The 26817-nt window shown below is 37.7% G+C and overlaps 1 protein-coding gene across 21 annotated transcripts in view; it reads left to right on the forward strand.

Moving 5' to 3' along the window:
- DDAH1 (dimethylarginine dimethylaminohydrolase 1) overlaps nucleotides 1–26817 on the forward strand; it is a 266616-nt gene that overhangs the window by 214028 nt on the left and 25771 nt on the right. For all 21 annotated transcript variants that reach the window (XM_063653377.1, XM_063653399.1, XM_063653345.1 and 18 more), the window contains 3 exons: nucleotides 12286–12385; nucleotides 19530–19603; nucleotides 20581–20700. In XM_063653377.1, coding sequence (XP_063509447.1) covers nucleotides 12286–12385; nucleotides 19530–19603; nucleotides 20581–20700 — 294 coding nt within the window. The remainder of the gene's footprint in view (nucleotides 1–12285; nucleotides 12386–19529; nucleotides 19604–20580; nucleotides 20701–26817) is intronic.

Consider the following 26817-nt stretch of genomic DNA (forward strand, 5'->3'; position numbering starts at 1 on the left):
AAATGTACAGGCAAGTGGCAAGAAGTAGCACTTGATGACTTCACTACCTGTTACCTCTGGAAAGTTCATTACAATCCATTTATTTGTTTCCAGACCTTTTATCTAGATGGTATTGGTGCAATTAGCTCTTCCTGCCAAAGGGGGATTTTTGCATCCATTGCTGCAAACAGCTATGAAACTTTGCAACAGTAATGAATGAGCAATGTCTCCTGGAGTCTTTTTGTTAGAATCGTACTGTTAATATTAATGGACAAGGCAAGTTTCCTCACATCACTTCCTGCAGATCATGGTTTGAGTTAGTTCTTCTAATATCTCTTAGATTTAAGTACCTTTTTGTATCATTGACTCCCAATTTTTATTTCTGGTTCTGACTACTCCCCTTGATCTCTCCATCTGAATATCTAGAAGTCATTTCAAACTCAGTATGGCCGCACAGTTCTTGAATTTTTTCTCTCCAGCCTTGCTCCTCTCCCCGGAATTTTTCATATTAGAAATCAGTACACCTATCCACTCAATTGCTCAAGACAAAAATCTAAAAGTCACCCTGGGCCCTTCCTTTCCTTCACCCCCACATCCAATCCACCAACTTCTGTCAACCCTCCAAAACACATTCCAAATTCAGCACTTTCTTTGTCTCCACTATCACTACACTTGTGCTCACCACCATTTTCTTTCACTTGGACTACTGCAGTTGCATTTTAACTAAGTTCCCTGTCTCCATTTGTGCCTTCCAATCCATTTCCCACAAAGCAACTATCCAGAATTCGTAAATTAAATTATATCACTTCCTTCCTGCAAACTCTCCAGTGACTTCCAATAATACTTAAAATTCCAATTCTTTATGTGAGTTTACCAAGTTCAGTTAACCCCATCCGGCAACCCCAGCTTTATCTGGTAACATGCCATATGAGTTTGGTAGTACCACTGACTGGACATCTTAAATAACAGAGATATATTTTCTCACAATGCTGGAGGCTAGCAGTCTGATATCAAGGTATTGGAAGGGTTGGTTTCTTCTGAGGCCTCTGCCTGGCTTGCAGATGGCCACCTGTCTTCACATGGCCTTTCATCTATGTCTCTGTATCCTAATCTGCTCTTCTTATAAGAACACCAGTCATAATGGATTAGGACCCATCCTAATGACCTCATTTTAACCTGATTATCTCTCTAAAGACCTTATCTCTAAAGGCAGTCACATTCTTAAGTCCTGGGAGTTTTCAACATATGAATCTTGAGGAGACACATAGCCCATAACACTTGACCTCTTCATTTTAGCACTGTGTTAGCTGTCTTCCTGTTCCTTGAACAAGTTAAGCTTGTTCCTACCTTAGGGCCTTTGCACTGGCTCTTGTTGGAACATTCTTCCTATGGGCAATAGAGTTGGTCCTTTTGGTCACTCAGATATCAGCACAAATGTCACACTTTCAGAAAGGCTGTTCCTGACCTTCCAAACTACAGTAACTACCCTAGCCATTTTATATCACATCTCCTGAATTAAATAACTGCATAGCACTTACCACTAATATTTTTAATGTTTATTATTTATTGCCTATCTCTCCATATCCTTACCAGAATATACACAGGGCTCTTCTCTCTTTGCTGATGTATTCTCGGAACCTAGAATAGTGCCAAGTATATTGAAAATGCTGAATAAATGTTTGTTGAATGACTAAGCAGATGAACAGAATTACTGGAGATGAGTGGTGGTTAGTGATTATTGGGACAAATAGGCCAACGGTAGTTTTCTCACCTGCGGGTTTTTAGAAATAAAGATGAATCTGCCCACCCTTGAAATGTTGTAAGAATTGTTTAAAAGAGGTCACACAGGTTGTATGGCTCTTGCCGTGGCTATGCCTTGTCTAAACAAGGTGGATATTTTTGCCTTATACTTGTTTATAACATTTCCAGAAATTCTGTCTGACTTACAAAGTTGTTCAGCTGTTCATTCAGTAAACATATACAGAGAGTCAACTAGGGGCCAGAACTTGTTAATAGAATGCCCCAAGCCTGAGCAGCATAAGGCGACCCCATCTCTACAAAAAAAAAAAAAAATTGGTCATTGGGCACACACCTGTAGTCCTAGCTATTCAGGAGGCTGAGGTGGGAGGATTGCTTGAGCCAGGGAGGTTGAGGCTGCAGTGAGCCATGATGGCACCACTGCACTCCAGCCTGGAGGACAGAGTGAGACCCTATCTCAAAAAAAAAAAGAATCCCCTGGGAGCCATGGGAGCACACAGAAGGAATCTCTGACCCAGCCAGGACCTACATTTGGGCTGGGAGCAGGGATATGCTGAAGGCTTTTAAGGCAACTTAATGCCTACAATGTATAAATTGTATACTGAACATACAAAATATTTCCCATACATTAATCTGTCTGTGTCTGGCAGCATGCGATTCCTCTGAATTCACAGAAAATTATGGACACTTCAAGTACTATTTCTGGTGCTTATTTTGGATCATGTGCACAGCAAATTTTTATGCTTCTCAACATTCAGGAAAATTAGTTTAAAATTTTATAAACTTGTCAGTTCCCTGGTTTTTAGCCTACTAAATTTTGCAGGTCTTTTGGCAGCTGACACTTATTTTCATTCGGTATTTGGTGATAAATCATATTTTTATTTGCCCCCTGCAGACAGAATGTCAGTGGCTTTTAAGTTCTCAATACATGCATTGTGTCATTATCGTCAACAAAGAATTGGACCACTTGAATTAGTACATTATATATCAAGAGAGCTGACAAGACCAGCAGAGCTCCTGCCTTGTTTTTCATTTAGAAATCTAAATGTCACTTCCAGCCTTCTTCCAGGAAACTGTCTTGTAGTGACATCATTATGGAGGGACCTTTGAACCTCTGAAACTTTCTCAGTGTATCTTCTCCAGATAATGAAAAGGGTCTTTCCCAGTTTTGCCCAGAGTGCTTTTTATTTTTCCTGGCTCCGTGGGTTTGCCTTCCACATTTCTGTCTAATCTTCCTAGATGCTATATGCCCTTTGGATCTGAGCACTGGTTCGGAGATGAAGAGTGTTGAAACATTAATTCCAGCTCTGATATACAGAGCTGCAACAATTGTGCTTTATAAACTAACATAATCCTGGGATGCTTTTAGTTAGACAATCTACTGTCTTCTATAGGCAGGATGGTCTTAGTGTTGTAAGTGGTTATAAATAGCATGGTTCATTCCTATAAAAAGAAAAAAATCCTCCATTAATAGTTGTTTCTGTGTCAGAATTTAACAAGTTTAGTAAAGTGGCCTGTTATTACTGACTCTTTGGATACTACTTGTCAATTTTGTTGTATACCTAAATGAGTTACTTTTAGTTGCAGCTAACAGAAAACTCAAATTGGTTAATAAAATGAAAAATCTCATATATTAAGAACTCCAGGGCTCTAGGGTTGGATTTGGCAGCTCAAAATGTCATCAAAGACTCAAATTGCTTCCCTCTCTCTGCCCTGCCATATTTGATGATGGATGTGTTCTCACCAGTTCCAGATACAACATCTATACAGGACAATGTCCAAGGGAAGAAGAGGAATTATGTTTCTTTCTATGGCTCCAGGAACCTCTCAACAGACACCCCCTCACTGGCCAATATTGGGTCACTTGCACTAGACCCTGGCATAAGAGACAGAACTGCCATGCCTGATTTAGACTGGGAGGTACCTTAAGGAATATGGTGATAATTAAATGACATAATCCATGCAAAATCACTTAGCACAATGCTTGGCACTTAGAAAGAGCTTAATAAATTGTATTTATTATTAATGATAGTGTTATGAGTGGTTAAAAGGTTAGTTCCTCAAACCTTGTTGATACTGATTGTGTGTTGAGGAGATAAAGATAACAGGGATCACCTGGGGAAGCCCATCTACTCAAATCCTCAGAGCGCATAGCAGGACCCTACTCATAGGAAGGGAATGGGGATAGGTAACTAGAACAGGACTTCAGGGAAAAGAACCAAAGCAGCACCCAGGTATATGGTCAGGAGTAGGACAAAGCAGAAAGAATGACTTGACCCTGTGTCTCAGAGCATTGGCCTGGAGCTTGTTAGATCCTTCTTTTTCAGGTTAAGATCGATCATGGGAATAAATGAGTTATTTTTAGGTGCAGCTAACAGAAAACTCAACTCAGATTGGTTAGGGAAATGAAAAATCTCATATATCAAGAACTCCAGGGCTCTAGGGTTGGATTTAACAGCTCAGTCCGACTTAGGGAATGAACCCAAAGTTGATGAAATCTACTATACTGCATGTGAATATAAATAAGAAAATACACAAAGGTTGTCAAATAAGCAGAGCCTGACATCTCTCTTACAGGAAAAGCATTGTAGATTCTCTGAGTCATATACTTATCTCACTACTGGCAAGTAATTAGCATCCTTGGAGAAACTGTGTGATGGGTTCTTCCAAAAAAATAAAACATAAGTATCATAAGTTATTGTTGAGTTGACACTCACACTCTTTGTTTCCTATTGCATTGGAATCTTCTGTTTGCCTCTGAGGACTCCCATCTTTCTGGAGTTTTTTTAATCCACTTTTGGGTTTGCCCTATCTTGTCTGCATTCATATATCCAGCCTCTTGCCTCTCATTGGATTTGGTTAAACACCAGAATACTTTACTCCATCTGGGGTATTTTCAGTAAATTCTATGGGAGGGAAATAGGATTACAGTTAGAGTCACATTTATGAATGCCAAAATTTTTTCTGAGACTGCAACTTTTAGAAGTCTAGAGCTGGAAATGGCCTCATTTTTAAGCTTTGTGGCCTCCGTTTACCAATATGGAAACCAAAATGCTAAATATCTTGGTTAATTTTTAGCAGTTTCCACTAGAAATAAACCCATGTGTTTGGAAATCCAAGAAATCAATGGGAAAAAATGAAATGGGTATGTAACAGTCTGTGGGAAATGTTTCAAGAGATCTTATTCATGTAAAAATTATAACAAAAGTTCAATGAGAGGGAAAATGAGCTAAGTGGTTATAAAACTTTAACACGTGTTGACCATTTGATAAAATCATGAGTTCTCTGAATAATCACAGGGTTAACATTTATTTGACTTTGATAACTTTTAAAGATTTTCGTGATTAAATAATTTCCAGTTCTGTTGACCATTTTTGTAGGACTAAGGCTCCCATACGATTTGTTGGTTGTTTGTTTTTACCAGCTATCAGCTGAGAATTGCTCTCAGTTCCCAGAGGCCACCCTGTAGGCCCTCTTCAGGCAATTCACAACATGGATGTTTACATTCTTCAAAACAGAAGATCAGAATATCTCTCTGACTTCTTTGTCTCTAACCTTTAAACCTACTTTTAAGGGTTCTCCTTAGGTCAAGCCCACCCAGGGTAATTTCCCTTTGATTAACTCAAGTCATCTAAGTAGATACTTTACACCTGCAAAATTTCTTTACTTGTGCTATGTAAAGTAACCAATCACAGATATGATATCTTCATCATATTTACAGGTCCTACTCACACTCAAAGGGGGGATAGATTTATACAGGACATGTACATCAGGGGGCAGCAATCATGGGCACCGTTTTAGAATTCCACCTACTATACTTCCTAGTGTGGTAGAAACCCTTCTCATCTCTCTAAATTCGTCGCTTTTGTTTGGAGTGTATATAATGTCTTGGTTTGGAGTGTGTCTGCATATCCATATGCTTTGGTAACCTCACTATTTAAAATACACTGTTGACTATCTAAAGATTTTTACACAAATAACTCCTCCTCATACTCTGATGAGAAAGTAGTGGCTCCCAAAATTTATTAGCCTTACTTTGTGTATGCTTAGAAAGGCAAAATTTAGACTGTTTAGAAACCAAATGCAAGTTCAGACTGCTGCAATTTGTAGCCTCTATCCTTCCATTTCTCCAGAATGTCTGAGTCCACATTTTTGTTCAATAAATAAATAATAGTGAACATAATCTGTTTTGGAGAGTACTGTAGCTCCTCACAGTCACTCGATTTCATTGTAGATACCTAAATTTGTTTGTTAGTAATAATATTGTATAGGAAAGAATAACACAAACTTCAGAGCAAAGCTAAGTTGAAATCTCAGCTCTCTGCTTACTTGCTATGAGACTTTGATCAAATTTACTTACTCTGCCCCAGTTTTCTCATCTGTAAAACAAATCATTCTTGTACTTGCTTCATCAGGTTGTAAAAGTTAAATAAGGTTAATATGAGTTCATAGTAGAGTGCCTGGCACATAGGAAGACTATACAAATGTTTGCTGTTACCATTGCTAACTAAATTCCTTCTGAGAGCTTTGTCCTAAAATTAGAATATAGAAGAGGATTCCAATATGTTTTTGTTTAGAAATTTTTAAGACCGGATCATTGAGTATACAAAACGTCTGTTCGATCCTTTTTTGTTGGTAGTTTTGGCTAGTTTTAGTAGTCGACACATACAGCCAGGCGCGGTGGCTCATGCCTGTAATCCCAGCACTTTGGGAGGCTGAGACAGGCGGAACACCTAAGGTCAGGAGTTCGAGACCAGCCCGGCCAACATGGCGAAACCCCGTCTCTACTAAAAATACAAAATTAGCCGGATGTGGTGGCACAAGCCTGTAATCCAAGCTATTCGGGAGGCTGAGGCAGGACAATCGCTTGAACCTGGGAAGCAAAGGTTGCAGTGAGCCAAGATCATGCCGTTGCACTCCAGCCTGGGCAAAAAGAGTGAAACTCTGTCTCAAAAAAAAAGAAAGTAATCAGCACATATGGAAAAATTTAGGAATGAACCACTGAACAAACCTAAGGCATCTCCAAATCAAAGGGTAGTAATGAATATGCAGGTTTTTCTTGGTGAAACAGGTTGGTGTGGTTTATATATTCTGTTCATATTACTTAGTGTTCTTAATCACTCTATAACTTAACATCTTAAGGCCCTAATATACAGAAATTTCATTTATCTCTGATATGAAGAGATCATGGAATACAAAGTCACCTTGGCACAGGATCTTATAATACCCAGTGGACTTAAATGTACAGAATTGGAAGGCAGAAGGCATGGGCTCCAATTCTGATATGGGCTGCACTCTATGATGAGACCTCAGGAGAATCATAATCACACAGTGAAGTGAAAATGAGGATGGGCTCCGGAGGCTTGACTTGGCAAGTCAGTCAACCTCCCTTAGCCTCAGTTTACTCATATATAAAATGGGTATACTAATATCTACCCTTTCTACTTTTTGGAGTTATTGTGAGCATCACAACAAATATTCCATTTTATTGTCACTATATATTCAGAAGGTATATCTGTCCCACTAGATTAATTTCACAGGGGCAAGCAAGGGCTGTGGCTTAAAAAAAAGAATTGTAGCCTGATTTGAAAAAAAAAAAAAAAAAAGTTGACATCCACCAAATATTTGTTGAACTGAGATGTTATTCACATGACAAAATATATGTGAAAGTGTGATACAACATTAAGCAATGTCATAAAATTAGCCAAGTATACTAGCAAGTGGCCACAGTGACCAAAGATGTGCTGATTAACAAAGAAGATTAAAGTAGCATAAAGAAATAAAATGTGGCCTTTTGAATATGACCTCAGACAATATAGTGATTTTGATGCATCAGCAAGTTCCAAGCCATCTGTGCCTTGATGTGCCAAGACAGCTTCTTGAGCAGCTTCCTCAGCATTATCTACATGTCACACTCAACATTAAAAGGCAAAACAAAATCAGCAAAAAGTTGGAAAATGAAACCATCTCACTACCAACAAAGCTATGTTGCTGCTGTTCAACTCTCTGGAGCTAGACAAGTGTAGGGATAGAATGATTCTATAATTTTAAAGCTCCTGTAATGTGATGAGTTACAAAGAAACCAGGAAAACTTAAGCAGGCATTGAAAACATAGTAGTGATATTGGTGATAGCACAGCTTCTAGCACATGGCAGAACTGTGGTTGACTGAGACATGTCAACCACAGACAGGCCAACTTTGAGGGTCACGTTTATTTCATAGTATCTAGCAGCAGAAACAGCTGAAGGAAAGCAGCTTGGCTAACAGATTGGTGCATATTCTTTAAGGAGCCATAGCTCAGAACTGTTCACCAGGCCCCACAAGCACATTCACAACATTTAGAACGAAGATGTGAAACATTCAAAAGGAGCATTACTGAAAATAAACAGCAAAAGTCAATTTTGGAAAGGGTCAACTGGAAAATATTGCCCTGAAATAAAGAGTATTAAACTAACAGTGCTATAACAAGTTATTATGAATATAGCTTCCTAGTAAAACTATATAAGGCTTTATTTTTCTTTTGTTTTATATTAGGGAGAGTTTTGGGGTTTTGGGGAGTTTTTTTAGTATTTTAGGTTTGAGGGAGATTTTGCAAGAACAAAAGGAAAACTGAACTTAAAAGATGTTTTATTTAATACAGAAAATTGTATTTTTTATCTTTTACTTGTTTTTGAAAGGTAGCCAAAATCCAAACAAAGGACTGAGTTAATTTAGGGCAAAATAATAATATCATCAACTACTAGTTTTGAGCACAATATGCCAGGCACTGAGCTAGGTGTTTTACATGTATTATCTTATTTGTTACTCACATAATCCCTGTTAGAGAGAAAGCGCTATTCCCATTTGCAGGTCAAGAAACTGAGACTCAGCGAGGTGAATTTATCCAAGTCACATTGCTAATAAGTGATAAAGACTTTATTCTAATCCCTGGTTCTTGCCACTCACCATGAAGGTCTAAAGGGAGTGAAAAGAGAAGACAGGATAATGATGAAAACATGATAGGACAGAAATGAGAGCCATCAAAGAAGGAAAGAAGAGAGTAGAAAAGGGAAAGGTAAAGAGGGAGACCAGGCATTAAGAAAGAGAAAGAATTCTTTAGACTGATTGGGTCCCTTAGAGTGGTAATGTTCTCAGTGACTGTGATCATTCCATATCATCTTAGCTGATGCTCTTTTGAGTCCTGTGGAACATCCTACCAGACAGGCCCACTTCCCACCTTATGTAGTACTTTCCAAGGGCTATTTCAAAGCAGAGGTTACACAAGAAATTTGCCACATGTCTTGACAGCTTCCAGGAGCTGGAAGGAAATCAGATTTGGATTATTTAAATTTAAATTTAAATGTATCCTCAATGTATGTGCTCTAACTGTATACTGGCTTTGCAAAAAAAAAAAATCTATAATTTCAATTCACAGGAAAGCAGATGGGATCTGTCATGGAGGGATAAAACACAAGAAACATGTCCAAATATAAGAAAAAACAACAGCTTTTTTCTTGTGCACCAATTTTATAGTACAAGTATCTGTCACTGTGTATACACAAGCTGTTATTCATTAAAAAAAAATATTTATTCAGCAAATACTGTGTGACTTGTATGTATTTAATGACCAGAGGGAGCCTAAAAAGTTGATACTATAATGAATAAATACCCACTTTAAAGGTGAGAAAACTGAGGCTCAGAATATTAAATAACCTGAGGACACTGGCTAATAAGTAGCAGAACCCAATAAGCAGCAGAGGTGATCTGTAGCAGCTGTGACCAGAGAAGAAATCTATGCTGTGATAAATAGTACAAGGAGAAAAATGGGGCAAAAAATGCAAGTATAACATTGTTTTAAAATGAAATGCAAAGTGCACGTAGCATGAAAAGGGAGGGAAGAAAGGTCTTGTAAATCTTTTGAGTAAAGAATGAAAATTACTGTATATACTTTATACTCTAAGGCTTAAATTAAGTCGGTTGTTTTTCTAATTTTCCCTTTTTATTTCTAATTTTGTGGGCTAAAATGACCCATTCAGCTCAGCCGTTGGAATTAATACTGTTTGTCCTGATGGTTTCTCTGAGTAATGCTAAGTTCCACACTGCAGGGTTACTGTCTCAATGAAAGGTGGGTGTGTTATTTGGTCATTTTTTTTCCTCTTGGAAGTTAATTGAGTCAACATCAACCATGGCCATGTAACCACAGAATGGGCAGTTTCTTAAAGGCTCATGGTTTGGATCTTTTCCTGCAAAAACTCCCACTTCTATAGTTATATTTAGTGTTCTAACTGCCTGAATAGCTGGCTTGCTATGGACCCATGTGTCAGGCCTGTTTGCAGCTGAGTTTGTCTGCTTCAACGGAACCTCAGTGCCAAGAGTGTGTGGTTCCCAATGGACAGCCTGCCGAGTTCAGCCTCTCACTTCTTCTCCAGAAATCTCCCTCGGGTTAGCATTGCCGATTTGATGCCATATGGCCCTGCAGTTCTCAAAACTGTTTACTTGATGTTTACAATTTTTTTTAAATCTTGTCCATGTGCTTAACTCTGAAAGTAATGTAGTATCATCAACATGTGTGGTATGGACCTATCCTGATGACTGTTTGTATAGATGTGATTGAATTTTTTTAAGTACTGCGCCTGCACAAAAGCTAGTTTTTTTTAATGTCAGTGCAGCTGTTCTTGCTTAAAAAGAAAAGAAAACCACAAACATTTTATTCTCTAAAACTTTTAAATTTTCAAAGACATAGGACATTTAAAGAGATGTAATGTTTCTGAAACTGGTATATAGTAGACTCCCTACTTCTATTCTCCTCTAACTTTTAAGAATTAAATACAGTTCCTGAGTTGAGATGTTGCATAGTTACATACAAACTTTTCAAACCAACATTTATGTTATTGCTCAACTCCTCCTAATCTTTGAAATGTTGAGTTATAATAGAAGCAGTAGCATTAGTAATAGAAACAAAAAGTAACTGTACATCTGTTCTCATGATCTCTTCCTAAGCTCAGTGAATTTTCCATGGACAAAGAGGCAGAGATGTCAAAAGGAAACAGTTGTGTTTTCCTGGGTTCATAGTAGCCCAACAAGTCATGGTAAATATTGTGTTTGCTCCTTATTTTATGCTGTAGCAACAATTCCACTTCCTATTACATAGGAAAACCTATTCTGCTGTTAAAAGAGGTCACTGAATGTATTTACTACAACATTAAAACCATTTTGTCCATGGAAATATTTTTTATTGTTCTGAGTCACTCTGGTTTGTGGAATTTTTACATGAGTTCCAGGACAAGGATGAGATGATATATTTATTTTACTTTGTATCCTCTTTAAATGTTTTTTGAATGCATGAATGTCAGGCTTGTTGTCAAAGTATTTCCATATTTTTATTACTTTAGAAGTAACTCTGCTCTATTTGTGTCTCTTAAACTCTTCACTGACAATTCACACTGTGTACTCAGCATGTTGTATTTTGGCAGAACTACCTGCTTTGCCCAGTGTGATGTGATCTCTTGTTCCCTTGTCCCCTATTCAAGTTATCTCATTGTGTGTCTTTACTATCCTAAAGGTTTTGCAGACCTTTGAAAATATTTAAATTGTTTTGTTGAGCTACTGGAAGGATTTGAATTAAATTGTGAGCTTCAATTTGTTATGCTTCACATTCATTTCTTATATTAAAGTAAGCCTCAATAGAAGTGTTCCTTAATTCAACCCAGAATATCTCTGTGCTTTAGACATGCCCTGGAATCATAGAAATTCCTGAAATTTATTTTCAGATATTCATTGGTTTGATTGTAATTGTTGAACTTGTTAATCACCTCTAAGGAGCTAGGTTTTAAGCGATGGGTAATCATATTAACTGTTTGAATATAACTAACACAGTTTAGATTTACAGAGAAGCAAAGGATGTTTTGACATTTTAGAAAATATTTGAATAGAAAACAGTGATTGTCCTATGGGTTGAGATTTCAAGTTACGAGTTATTGATATTCCTTCCATGTATTATACTGTGTGTGTGCAATTCTGACTAAATGACTGACATAAGATTTAAAATGGAATCTTCTATTTCTTGGCAAGGGTAGGATAATTGGGTGCTTTGCCTCCCACCTTCCTTTACTCATGTGCCTAACTAGTCAGCCTCCAACAGTGCCCTAACTGGTTAGTCTCCAATAGTGTGCTAACTGGTCAGACTCCAGCAATATCCTAACTAGTCAACCTCTAACAAATGCCCTAACTTGTCAGCCTCCAATGGTGCATTAACTGGTTGTACTCCAACAGTGTCTTAACTAGTCGGCCTCCAACTACTCAGCCTTTCTACAGAAAAAATGACACTATATTGACTCAGTCTTACACTAGAAAGGAACAAAATAAACAATTTTTAACAGATCATTTCTTCTCTTACAAATGATCATGACTGGTCATACATTATATATTCACAAGGATGAGTGTGTGTATGAGTGTGGATGTGTGTGAGTGTGTGCATGAGAGCATGATTTAGTGTTTAGATGTTTGGGATGGTTTTTTCTTGTTAGGAAATTGTAGCATATTAATCTGAATCATTTTATTTTCAAACAGGTTGACATGATGAAAGAAGCATTAGAAAAACTTCAGCTCAATATAGTAGAGATGAAAGATGAAAATGCAACTTTAGATGGCGGAGACGTTTTATTCACAGGTATAGTTGTATTTATTTTTTCTATCCAAGAATATTTTTAATACTTGGCTTGTATTTACTTGTTTTATTATAGTTTTTTGTGTTTTTGAGACAGAGACTCGCTGTCACCTAGGCCGGAGTGCAGTGGCACCATCTTGGCTCGCTGCAACCTCCGCCTCCTGGGTTCAAGTGATTCTCCTGCCTCAGCCTCCTGAGTAGTTGGGATTACAGATGTGTGCCACCATGCCCAGCTAATTTTTGTATTTCAGTAGAGATGGGATTTCACTATGTTGGTCAGGCTGGTCTCAAACTCCTGACCTCAGGTGATCCGCACACCTCAGCCTCCCAAAATACTGGGATTACTGTCATAAGTCACCGTGCCCGGCCTATTGTAGTAGTTTTAATTACCAAAGTAATAGATGCTAAATGGAGGGAAATTGGAAAATACAGAAAAACACAATAAGAAAAAAATGACCTTCTATTCAAATATAATCACTTTAGTATTTAGTATATATGTCCTTTTAGTACTTCGTATATATATATATTTGCATATTTTTACAAGAACATTATTGGTATGTACATCACCACTTTGTATCTTGCTTCTACTTTATTCTTCTACAACATGAATTTATAAGTTGCATAGTTTTCCATTGTGTTACTGTATGTCTGGTTTGTATTTAAAGGATTCTTAAGATTAGTGTCATTTACAGATAATTTTCTTTCCAGATGGCAAGGTGGATTTAAATAATTTCTATGCAAATCGACTTGGCTTAATGCCAGATGGATAATAGCAGAACTCAACAAAATATGAACAGCTAATATTATTATTGATCTAACTGGAGTCAGTTTTTACAATGTGTAATGTGGCTACTAAAGAAACAGTAATTTTAGCATTTAACCTTTTCAACTCATTTATCATATAATTAGTGTTGTATAAAATCATGTGTAAAATCTGGGTCCCCAAATTCATTCTGGTTATACTGATGAGCAAGATAATCAATAGTAATTTTAATTTATAGTGAGAGTTTATTTTCCCAGACATGTCAGAGAATACATTTCACCAATGTAGCCCTGACAGCAAAGGCTGGTCCTCAGGGACTTGGGAATGTGGCCCCAAGTGGCCCACTGAAAGCGTGAAGCTTCTTGGAAGTCTAATATTTTGGCTGATGTTAATTTTATGTTGAATGTCATATATATGTATAGTCAAGATATAGCCATTTTTGTTTTAATATCAAAATAATGTTTTGCATTACCTACTTTGGACATAATTAATGTTCCTGAAGAAGGAATAGTGTTTATTCTGTGACGTTTAAGTAGTTCTTTGCTAAGTGTCACATACTGTCGCTATGGGTGGGGCCACCACGTTGCCAGCTCTGGGGGCGCCATTCTTGTTAGGGATTGTGTGAATAGTATGCCCTGGAGTTGTGTACTGCACCTGTGCTGCCACTGTCACATGCAGTGGTCCATCTCTGGGGTTTGGTTTGCATGCCCATTGAACCCTAAGAACACAGAACAAGGAGTCAAGAAGGCCTACGCTGCATTCTTAGCTCTGGGTGTGCCCAAGCAGACTCAGGCATTCTTTGAATCTGCCTAGTAAGTTCCCCTTAGAATATTCTTTGTGTCTCCCATTGATGGCACTTTCATTCTTTTTGACAGTACAGAACAACAGTCTGTTTCTCTAACAAAAAATAGACTTTTGTGAAGAGTTAGATGTGTAAATCATACTTCCTTACAATATAACTCTTTTTTATCAGAACATAGCCATGCAATGAATAACTTATTGTAAGCAGGTACTGTTAACTTTTGAAATATGGCTTAACCAAGCTATGTTCACAACCATTTATTTTAGCAGCTGAGCCAGAAAGACCCCCTAAAATCTCCTCAGTGTGAAAGTGCAACTTACACTAGGAGTCTCTTCTTTTGGTCAAAGGTCTTTCCGTAGCATCTCAAGCCTAGTAGTTTTGACCTATCTTCAAAGTAGGTACTAAGCATTTAGGCTTGCCTTTGATACTACCTGTAGACTTTTTTTATTTGTTATATTCAATACTTAAGTTAATGTGTTAATAGTTACTTTGTTCAAAACTGAGATGATGTTGGGATATCTTTACCTCCTTGGCACTCCATTCACACCTAATGTGTGTCCCTGCCTTCTGTTTTCTGCTTGTCACTTTTCTTCATCTCTTTTATTTTATTGTGGTTAAACACACATAACATTTGCAATTTTAACCATTATTAAGTGTACAATTCAAGTGACATTAATTACATTCATAATGTTATACAACTATTACCACTCAATTTTTGGATTAGGAAGAGTTAGATAAGAAATAAGGTCTGTAACATTTTCTATGTGCTCTATGTCCTCTTTTCTCTGTAATTCAAAGCCTCATTAATAATTTATCAGGAAATGGACAGAAGGAAAGCTGCTTTCCAAATCCTGTTCCTGCTGGGAAATCTGTCAGTCAGGCAAGCAGCTACTGGCAAAAATTGTTTCAATCCCATTTCTCTTAAATAGACAGCAACTTACCTCTACTTTTATTTATTTTTATGAAATATAGAGTACATTAAAAAAGAGTTATAAAATGTTTATGTACAGCTTAAAGATCAATAATAACATGAACACCTGGGTGTCTACCTCCTGACTTAAGAAATAGAACATTGCCAGGACCATAGACACCCCTGTGGGGTCCCCAGTCACAACCAGCCTCTCCCCTGGCCTCAAGTAACCACTGTCTTGAATTTTGTGTTAATTATTGCTTTGTTGTTCTTTGAGTTTTGCCTCCATGCATGTATTCCTAAAGTGTATGTTGTTTTAGTTTTGTTTGTCTTGTAGTTTTATAAAGCTACAAGATACCTTTATTAGAGTCACATCATGTGAACTCTTAGGTGATTTTTCTACTTTTGATCTAAGTTGATGTGTGTAGCTGTAGTTCATTTTCAATGTTGTGTAGTTCTCTGTGATGAGAATACACAATAATGTATGTATTAATTTTACTACTGATGTGTTTTTGGATGTTTTCCAGTTTTTGTGGATTATCTTCTGTGTTTCTATGTACATTCTTGTGTGTGTCTCCTGGGAACATATACAAGAGTTTCTCTAAATAAACACTTGGAAATGAATTTCAGGTGATAGAGTAAACTCTTTTTTGTGTCACTGAAATGATTATATGGTTTTCTTTAATCTGTTGATGTAGTTAATTTCATTAATTCATTTTCTGATATTTGACCAGTCTTGCAACCCCGGCATGAAATCAAATTTGATCATGATGTATTCTCTTTTTAACACAGTGTTGAATTTAGTTCGATAGTATTTTGTTATGACTATTATTTTTGTGGCCTATAATTTATATTTCTTGTTATCCCTGTCTGGTTTTGATAAAAGAGTTACATTAGCCTCATAGAATGTATTAGGGAATATTTCCTCTTTTTCTATTCTCTGAAATCAATACTATTTGAATTATATATTCCTTAAACTTTGGAAACAGGCTCTTGTGCCTTCTTTATGGAGAAATTTAAAACTGATTTAGTTGATTAATGATTATGTGACAATTTAGATTTTCCTGAGTCAGTTTTGATGCGTTCCATTTTCTAAGATTTTATCTATTTTAAGTTTTCAATATGTTGGGTATAAAGTTACTTATATTTTCTAATATCTGTTTAAGCTTCACAGCAACTGTAGCTATACTATCTTTTCATTGGTAATGTTAATTTATGCCTTCTTTCTTTGTTTGCCAGAGGTTTGTTAATTTTATTAATCTTTCCTAAGGACCAACTATTGGCTTGGTTGAACTCTTTCTCTTGAATGTTTCTTTTCTGTTTCTGTATTTCCTTCCTTCACATTTCTTTCTTTTTACTCTGTTCTCTTTTTTTCTACATCTCAAGTTGGAATTTTATCTCATTAATTTTAGCCTTTCATCTTCTCTAATGTAAGCTTTTAAGGCTATGTAACTTGGCCTCCAAGTACTACTTTAGCAGACTCCTTATTTTGATATGGATATTTCTGTTATCATTTAGTTTTTTAAAATGTTTTCTAATTTCCACTGTGATTTAATCTTTGATTCATTCAAAGGTAATGATGTTTTTTTTTAAAAACTTATTGGTTATTATTGCAAGTTGGTGGAACACTAACTCATAACTCTAATAATTTATATGTAAAAGAAAAACTCAAGCATTTAGCTTTTCTTTCCTTTATGAATTTTATTTCAAGTAGACCAAACACTTGAGGAGAGATTTTCTTTTTAGGGTTGCAGCCAGTAAATGCAGATTCCTGATAAAAATAATGGATCTGTGCAATGATCAACAAATGATATTAAAACTGCTATATGAAAGCTTGACAGGAAACTTTATAATGAGGGAATCAGGCTGATGCCACTTGAACCCACAGTAGTCCTATTAAAAAATATATGAATGAGCATCTAATTAACCATCTATATGAAACTGCCTGCTTACTGAAAATACAAAGGATAAAGGAAAAAATTTAAATGCTAAGTTATAAGAGGAAGCAACCAGTCAAAGCAAGAATGTAGGACAGTCAGTAGGAAAAATGGCCTGGTTTCTCCTATAAATGACTGAGACAGGAAGGGGAAAAACAAAAATGTAAATTGGCATAGAAGAAAATGACACAAAAGACATCAAAAAAATGTAGATGTCCATTTCAGTATTTTAGTTGTTTCCATCAGGAAGATTATTTAGGAGATCTCATCCAACGTACTGCCAGAGACAGAAGTCCAACCTACTTTGAAGAGATAAGCAGCATCCTTCTCTTTGTACTTTCCCATCACATCTTAGCCTTTTTTTTCTTTTTTTCAATCAGCCCGCATCACGCTCTGAACACCTAAGTCTTTTAAAATGGAAATGGTATGCATGCCACCCTATAAATTTGTTATATACATAAATGTGGAAATATTCATCCTCCCTTTGTTTCTTGGAAAAGAATTCCACATGAAATGTGAGAAAACATATTCAGAGAGAAATCAGTATTTTTTTGCCTCAGAGTATTATGTTTTTCTTAAAAGATTTTCTTAAAAGTTATAAATAAATTAATTTATAAACCTATTTTTATCTTGAAAGAATTGAGGAAACTTGGTATTTTTTCATTGTAGCTGACTATTTAATAAAGTGCACAATACTTTTTTCAAGTAAAATACCTCTCCTTGAGTTAAATTTTGATCTTTATATAGTGAGTTTTCTTAAAGGACAACACAATCATACCATTACCCAAAAAACTGTCAGTGTGCCACAAAAGATTCCTTTGTCTGCCAACAACATAAGCCCTTGGATGTTGTCATAACATCACCTGATCTATGTCATTTGCCCCTTTAATAAGGACATTATAAAGATTAAAGTTATAATATTTATAAAATCTATCAAGCACTTCCTTCTGCATGGCTACTCTTCTTATACTTTACCATAATACTCTGAGGCAAAAAGATACTAATTTCTCTTTGACTATCTTTTCCACATATTATGTGGAATTTCAATAAATAAAGGGAAGATGAGAATTCCCACATTTATGTATTGCCTAACTCCATACTATAATTATTTGCCTATAACTAAGAGACCATTTTTATCTAGTGTTTTGCCTTCTGAGTAGAAAAACTGCTGAATTTCAGAAAAGTCAAATAAGAAGGAAGTTTCATCCTGCAGAAATTTTGTACTTTGTACATAGGTATCTTTTGATATTTTGATTTCAAATATATGGATGTGTAGTTTCAAAGACACGGCTCTCAAGAGGTTGGACCTGAAGACCAGTCAGCACTGAACTCACTTTCCCCAGATTGTTTCCTCAGGCCTCACGTGATCATTTTATAAGAAAAGAATCCGAATTTATCAACAATGTCTAGTACTGTTCTTTTAGTGAAAAAAAAAAAGGTAGTATAATAAATTCTCACTTAACAATGTTGATAGGTTTGTGGAAACTGTGACTTTTAAGCGAAGTGACATATAACAAAACCATTTTTACCGTAGGCTAATATAAACAAGAGTTAAGTTCCTCTGGCATATTTCTAGTCACAAAAATATCACCCAGCTTCTAAATCAAAACCCAAAACACTTATAATATTAAGCATTGAAATAAATGTCAGCCATATGCACATTTTTTTAATTAATAAAAACAAGATAATTGCCCAATTTTTGGCCAATTACTGAGTGACAGCAGTTGTAGTGGTGGTGGGTTAAATCAGGGAATAAATGTTTGCAAAGCTAAAACTGTAAGGAGCCCCGCCTCCCACCATACAGCTCAAAACAATCACAAATACGGTGGGCTCATTGAGCACTTTCCTACAACATCGTTTATTGTTGTACATTTGTATGATTATTGGATACTTTATTACAATCATTTGTATCCATTCATTTTCTAACGCACTTCTTCCAGTTCAGGGTCATCGAGGGTGGCTGGAGGGTATCCTGGAAGCTCAGGGTGCAAGGCGGCAACCCGCCCTGGACAGGATACCGTCCCATCACAGCACACTCACCCACACACACCCACACTTGCTCAGACTGGGACCCTGTAAACATGAAAATTCACCTGCTGTGCATAGCTCTGGGATGTGGGAGGAAACCCATGCAGGCCTAGAGAGAATGTACAAACTCCCTACAGACCGTGGCCCCAGCTCAGAATCGATTTTTTCTTTTTCCTCATCAAAGTTGAGCAAAATGATATTATTTGAGGAACTGTTTTACTGTTAAATTGTCATTGCTATTACTTAATTTCTGATCAGAGATTATCAATGTGTTTATTATTGCCTAAATAAAAATTTCATTCCTATTGTGGTAAAATATACATAAAATTTACCATTTTAATCATTTTTAAGTGTACAGTTGAGAGGCATGAACATTTACAGTGTTAGGCAACCATCACCACCAGGCATCTCCAGAACTTTTTCATCTTCCCAAACTGAAACTTCCTATCCATTAAACAATAACTCCCCATTTACCCTTCCCCATGGCTCCTGGAAACCACCATCCTGCTTTCTGCCCTTTTGAATTTGAAAACCTTTATTCTTAAGGGCAGTAGTTTGAAATCATTTTTTGTAGTCTCTTTAGTGAAGCTGTCCTCTGTGGTAAGAGAGAACTGTGTGATGCTTTAAGGTCATTATTTATAGATAAAAGAAATGATGTACAGTCACTGGTGCCACCCACTCACTGTGTTCCATGACATCTATTATAGGCAGAGAATTTTTTGTGGGCCTTTCCAAAAGGACAAATCAACGAGGTGCTGAAATCTTGGCTGATACTTTTAAGGTAGGTAAAAGGTAGCTTATGCCTGGCACAAAGTAATTACTTAATAAATAATCATAGAACCATTGAATCAATGTCATGAGTAATGGTGTTTACGCTTCACTGGCTTTGTACAATAATTCGTAATATTTGTACATTTACTAGAAGTTTTAGAAGCTATAAAATTCAAATTCCTCAATAATTCAGCTTCACTGGGCTACCACAAGAACAACAAAGTTAGCATGGGCATCTTCTGTCTTCCCCCAGTGTATAATTATACAACCACCTGGCAGATGTTCCTGGAACAATCAACAACTTAAAAAAAAAATCTGGAAGGCCGGGCGTGATGGCTCACACCTGTAATCCCAGCACTTTGGGAGGCCAAGGCAGGAGGATTGCGTGAGCCCAGGAGTTCCAAATGAGCCTGGGCAACATGGTGAGACCCTGTCTCTAAAAAAAAAAAAAAAAAAAAAAAACCTGGAAACCCAGTTGACTCTGTTATGAAATACAGATTTTTTTAGATTGAAATCAGGGGTCACCTGTGCTTGAGTGCCTTCTGTGTGCTGGAAACTGTGCTAGGTGTTGCACATACATCCTCTTAAGGTCCCTTTACTCTACTGATTATTAATAGATTGGCTCTCTACACTGCATAGGAAGGGATATAACTCTCAAGATGCTCCGTTCCCCATGAGGATGTGAGTCTCCAGCTGAGCCACTGTTTACACAGGGTATTCAAACACACCCTCCCAGAGTAGCCCACTCCATAGATCAAATAGCCAGCAAAGATGTTGCAGCAGTCACACATCTGGTGACTCTGCTGTCTTCTTAGAAGCAGTCTTCGTTTAACTAGCAATATCCAAACCTGTGGGTCCCAGTTTTTCTTCCAAATATTCAAGGTCCCTGTCAGCCTTCAAGGAGTAGGTGTATTTCAGGGAGGTTTTTAATCAGTTTTAGAATTATTCTACAATACTAAACTGCTTGTTTTTCTATTGTCCACGTAGGACTATGCAGTCTCCACAGTGCCGGTGGCAGATGGGTTGCATTTGAAGAGTTTCTGCAGCATGGCTGGGCCTAACCTGATCGCAATTGGGTCTAGTGAATCTGCACAGAAGGCCCTTAAGGTAAATACAAAACTGTGCTCCTTCTAAATGTAGTGGGGATGCCTGCCACAGGGTTTTTCACATTCTCTCTGCTGGGGGAGTAACAAGCAGGGTTGGCAGGGAGAGAACAGGCAGGTATTTGAGCTTCTGTGATGTGCACTATTGTGACCTCACATTCATTAGAAGCCAGGAACGCCTAAGTGTAGGAAGAACTCTTCACTGGTGAACTGTTTTTAGTTACACACCAGATTTCCTAAAAAAGGCCATGATTCAAAATAATAAACACCAAACTCATCAACATTATCCCTCAGGGGAAAGGAGGGCATGCCACCAGCTAGAGCTCCTTGTAATGTTTTCTCACTTAAGTTGGAGAGTTGGTACACAGGGTTTGTTATATTATTCTTATCCTTTTGTTGCATCTGGACTATTTCATAATAATCTTTTAGAAAGCCATCATTCAGAAGTACCTAAAAAGCTTAACTTCTTCATTTGCATTTGGAATAATAACATTTTAAGACCGGAAATTTCCTCATTTTATAGATAGTAGACTTGCCAGAAGAAAATTAGACTTGCCCAGGTCACACAGCTAAATCAAGAGTGGAAGTCATTGATAAAGTAGATGACCTTCTGTTGTTACAGTGCAGTGCTTTCCCTTTCCTTCTCTGTAACTTCAACCCCATGAGATGATCTGGACACCCAATAAGGATAAAGACTGTGTCTGTTTTGCTCATCATTATGCTCCTTTGCACTTGGCCCACAGTGGGCCCTTCGTAAATGTCTGATGAAGGGATGAATAAATGAATGAGAGAGGTGGTATTATCTCCATTTTGCAGATGAGAAAACTAGATCAAGTGACTCACCCCAAGTCATAGTGCTAATACTAAATGGTGGGTCAGGACTGCAGCCCCTTCCTCTTAGCTGGTCCTGCACACCAGCATGCATGACTTATTAAAGGGCCAAAGCCAGAAGTTCCTCTTAGTCACAGACAGCAAATCTGTGGGCCCTGAGGCTCTTTCAGGTCTTTTCTCTTCTACCTCAGTGCCAAGTGTGGTGGTTTGGCTGGGAAGCAATCGTTTCCTTGAGCTAAATTTCCCCTCTGTATTATCTGCCACTCTTTCAGCTAGCTCACCTGGCCTTTCTTCCACCTCTTCCCAAACTGTATCTTTGATTCTGTTTCTAAGGCTTTTATTAATTGTTGCTGAACAATCTGTCTCAGAATTTGATTTGTATCATGGTGGCTTTTGTTCATTTACTTTAGAGAATGTCTTTTGTTCTGCTCGATCTGGAAATTCATGTCAACTTCTTGCATATAAAAAAAGCTGGTGTCTTGAAAGAAAACATTTGATAAATGGTGTCACTCAGGAGGTCTAGGAAGATTATTTTTCTCCTTAGGGACTGTGGTATCTATCTATCTGTGGTAGCTAGGCTGGTCTGCATATGTCTGAGATCGATTATAAGATGAGAGGGTTTAAGCTGGTCTATACCATGCATTTGTGTGTATTAGCAGAAAGAACAACTTCTGGGTGGATCAACTAGAAAAAGTGGCCCCTTCTGCCATTTTGGGTAGACTAGGTCCCTAACTCAAATCGTTTGGTCCCTACCTCAATAGGTCTGTAACTCAAATAGTCTAGAGAGACTAACACATAACAAAATAAAAGGTAATCAAATATGACTAATTAGTACTACATTATATGATATAGGCCCTAACTGCTCTTCAAAGTTCAGAGGAAAAGGGGGCGTTCCCTGAGGCCTAGATATTCAGAGAAAGCTTTGTAGAGAAAATGAGACTAGATGTGAGTCTTGAAGGATGGATGGCATTTGACAGGGTAGAATTCAATGAGAGAAAATTACAGGTAGGGACATGGCATAAGCAAAGACTGAGCAAAGCACATTCATGAGATGTGAGCAAACCAGCTCAACTCGTAAAGGAGTTTCTAGTGGATTTCCAGGGGTACAGGTGGAAGGGGCAGGTGAGATCTGAAGAAGTAGGAACTTAACACTGAGGAAGACAAGATTATCACTGTGAGGGAGCAATCTGGGTACCAGCAGGTCTTTGAGGAGAAAGCCCTGTAGTGTTTCAGAGATGTTGGACCAACATTGGAAAAGGAAGACCCTGTAGTCAGAAAAGAGGACCGCTGATGACCTAGGAAAAAAAAACCCAAGCCCTAAGTCCTATTGCATGACTTGGCAAGTCACCCCTATTTCTCTCTTCATCTTTCCCTTCCCGTGGTCAAATTCTCTCAGACCACATCTGTTAAGGGCATCCTATGAAGACTTTATAGTCCTCCTCCCTGTAGAGTTCATTCGAGTTAGTGTTAATAATGATGTTCCTTTTCTACTTGTCAGAACCTATAAATAATCCTCACTAGCTAGAAAGGCATTCGTTGGAGATGGCATTTTCCATCAGCAAATGTACTGCCTAAACCACAGGCCTGTGGATTTGGTGAATGCCCACCTGCCATGTTTCTAGCATCAAAAATGTCATGTTACCTTGTAGTGAAAATAAGAGGACAAACTCATCTGGGGAATAATGAGCTCTCCTAAGGAAATAGTCACAGGTTCGAAATGGGTTGGTGAAACTCAGGTTTGCATGAACTCAGCTGCTTTATTTATTTGAGAGCAGTTTGGTTTCTATATTACAACCATCAATAAAATTAATAATGGGGCAATTTTTTTTCTTTTTTTATTATACTTTAAGTTCTAGGGTACATGTGCACAGTGTGTAGGTTTGTTATATATGTATACATGTGCCATGTTGGTATGCTGCACCTATTAACTCGTCATTTACATTAGGTATATCTCCCAATGCTATCCCTCCCCCCTCCCCCATCCCACGACAGGCCCCGGTGTATGATGTTCCCCATCCTGTGTCCAAGTGTTCTCATTGTTCAATTCCCACCTATGAGTGAGAACATGCTGAGTTTGGTTTTTTGTTCTTGTGATAGTTTGCTGAGAATGATGGTTTCCAGCTTCAACCATGTCCCTACAAAGGACAAGAACTCATCCTTTTTTATGGCTGCATAGTATTCCATGGTGTATATGTGCCACATTTTCTTAATCCAGTCTATCATTGATGGACATTTGGGTTGGTTCCAAGTCTTTGCTATTGTGAATAGTGCCACAGTAAACATACATGTGCATGTGTCTTTATAGCAGCATGATTTATAATCCTTTGGGTATATACCCAGTAATGGGATGGCTGGGTCAAATGGTATTTCTAGTTCTAGATCCTTGAGGAATCTCCACACTGTCTTCCACAATGGTTGAATTAGTTGACAGTCCCACCAACAGTGTAAAAGTGTTCCTATTTCTCCACATCCTCTCCAGCACCTGTTGTTTCCTGACTTTTTCATGATTGCCATTCTAACTGGTGTGAGATGGTATCTCATTGTGGCTTTGATTTGCATTTTTCTGATGGCCAGTGATGATGAGCATTTTTTCACGTGTCTGTTGGCTGCATAGATGTCTTCTTTTGAGAAGTGTCTGTTCATATCCTTCGCCCACTTTTTGATGGGGTTGTTTGTTTTTTTCCTTGTAAGTTTGTTTGAGTTCTTTGTAGATTCTGGATATTAACCCTTTGTCAGATGAGTAGATGGCAAAAATTTTCTCCCATTCTGTAGGTTGCCTGTTCACTCCGATGATAGTTTGTTTTGCTGTGTAGCAGCTCTTTAGTTTAATTAGATCTAATGGGGCAATTACTAATTGCTAACTACTAACATAGAAATATAAATACTCCATGTTATTATAGACAGGCAGGAAGACAGATGAATAGAGACAAATATATCACTTACAAGTGATAAAAGTGTGATTGGTTTTGTTTTTCCCATTTTACAGTTCAAAATACTGAGACCTGATGAAATAATCATTTTGAGTGGGATCTTACAGTTCCAGAAACAGGTTTCCTGGGCCCTGATTCCCCTGGCTCCAGTTGCCCACCCCACTCCATACTGAATCTTCTTTTTTAATTAGAAAACCTTTTCTAATTATTTTGCCATAGATTGATTCTAGCCGAGCTTGTCTGCTCCTTCCATGTCTCTCCACCTACCTCCTGACTTTCCATTTTTTATTGGTATCCAGGATCTGAGCAGTCTCAGGAAAGGTGTGAGTTTGGTACCAGATATTTATTTTTTCCCTTGTAAACCTTGGTGTCTCAGTTCTTTCCTCTGTAGAGAAGTCCCTGGCCACTTGGGCATCTCTTTAAAGGGCATATTACTTAAACAGAGGTGAATTGTGCCTTCCTGTGCTACACACTGAAAGCTTGATTACTTCTCACCTCTGTCACTGCTCTCTGAGTACTTGGTTCCTTCAGAATCTACTTCTTACATGTTTAGGTAAAGCTGAGAGCCCCAAGGGTTTCTGGGTAGTTTTATTGCATTTGAAATACTTTGTAATGAGTTGCAATCTACTCTTGGTTAATGAAGTAGATTCTTATGGAGATCATCATCTTGCCAGTTGAGATTATAGTAGACTTAATAGTGTGTGCATTGTATATTTAAATGAAATCATCCATCTAGGAAGAGTTTATAGGAAGAATTTAGCAATTCTCAGCTAAAAAGCCCAGAACACGTAAATTCATTCATTCATTCATTTAAGATGGAGTCTCACTCTGTTGCCCAAGCTGGAGAGCAGTGGCTTGATCTTGGCTCACTGCAATCTCCGCCTCCCACTTTCAAGAGATTCTCCTGCCTCAGCCTCCTGAGTAACTGGGATTATAGGCACCTGCCACCACGTCCAGCTAATTTTTGTATTTTTAGTAGAGATGGGGTTTCACCATGTTGGCCAGGCTGGTCTCGAACTCCTGACCTCAAGTGATCTGCCTGCCTCGGCCTCCCAAAGTGCTGGGATTACAGGCGTGAGCCACCTCGCCTGGCCATCAGAACACATTTAATACAGGGTACCAATCTAGGGAAAGAAGAAAGGAAGACATTATTACTGCATTTTACCATCCATATGGCAAAGGTACTAGAAGTTAGGTTGGTTTGAACAAATGCTAGATATTTAACAGCAAGTCTGATCCTAGAAATACTATTATTTAAGCCAAATTAGTTTTTAGAGCGACCTGCATTTCCTATAGTTTTTCTCCCAACTTTGCATCTCACCTTCATACCCGTGTACCTGTAAAAAAAATAATGTAAGACAAATTAATTAGCGCACAGGCATTAGACCTGTTCGTACTCTTCCAGAAGGAATGTTTACCTTCTCTAAAAAGATGAGTACTCCAGTTACTCCAAAGCTGGAAATGCTGCTCAAAAACATAATTTGAACAAAAGAAGCCAACCCCTCAAAGAATAAATATTCTATTCTTTCATGCACATAGTTAAACAAGAGGCAAAGCTACTCTCTACTGTTACCTGTCAGAATAATAGTTATTTTAAGAAGGGAGGCAGTCATGGTCCAGAGGGCCACTTTATGTGTTATACTTTATATATTACACTTTGTATGTTATACTTTAATTTTTTAAAGTTTAGGAAAAATATATATGTTACATTGTTGGAAGTAGGCTATGATTGACTTACAGAAATAATTCTCCAATAACTAAGTGTGCCTAACTCCTAACCCCCTGCTTTACCATTCTACATGATGCCTGTCTTTTCCACAGACTACCCTGTTTTTAATTTTTTTAATTAAGGGGGAAAAAGACATAAGAAAGAGTAAATCTATACCACATCTCACCTTGTTCTTTTTCTAGATCCATCCCTGAAATTGCCTTCTTTTCCAAAAACCTGGATTAATTACATGCTATCGTCACAGGAGGACAGATAGTAATATCTGCCTCAGGAGGGACTCACAGTAATTCTCAGTAATGATTTTTAACTCGACCTCATTGGTAGCATTCACTCTTCCAGTCAATTGGAGAAAAAAAAAATTTCTTAAGGAAGGAAAGATGAAGGGAGGGAGAGAAGGATGAAGGGAAGGAAGGGAGGGAGGGAGGTCAGGGGAGGTGGTACCTTTAGCTAAAACTTTCCTGAAACTATTCAGAGGAGGAAGCTGCTGACCCCCACCTGGGAGGGACTGCAGCACTGACCGGCTGGGGGACTGTGCCATCTGCTGGCCGGGCAGCAGGAGGCGCATCCTCACCTTCCTAACCCCGTGCGAGAGGAGTTTTTTGTTGTTTTATCTTGTTTTGTTTTTGTTTTC

This window comes from Pongo pygmaeus, chromosome 1, assembly GCF_028885625.2.
Source record: "Pongo pygmaeus isolate AG05252 chromosome 1, NHGRI_mPonPyg2-v2.0_pri, whole genome shotgun sequence".
In the NCBI taxonomy this organism is placed as follows: Eukaryota; Metazoa; Chordata; class Mammalia; order Primates; family Hominidae; genus Pongo; species Pongo pygmaeus.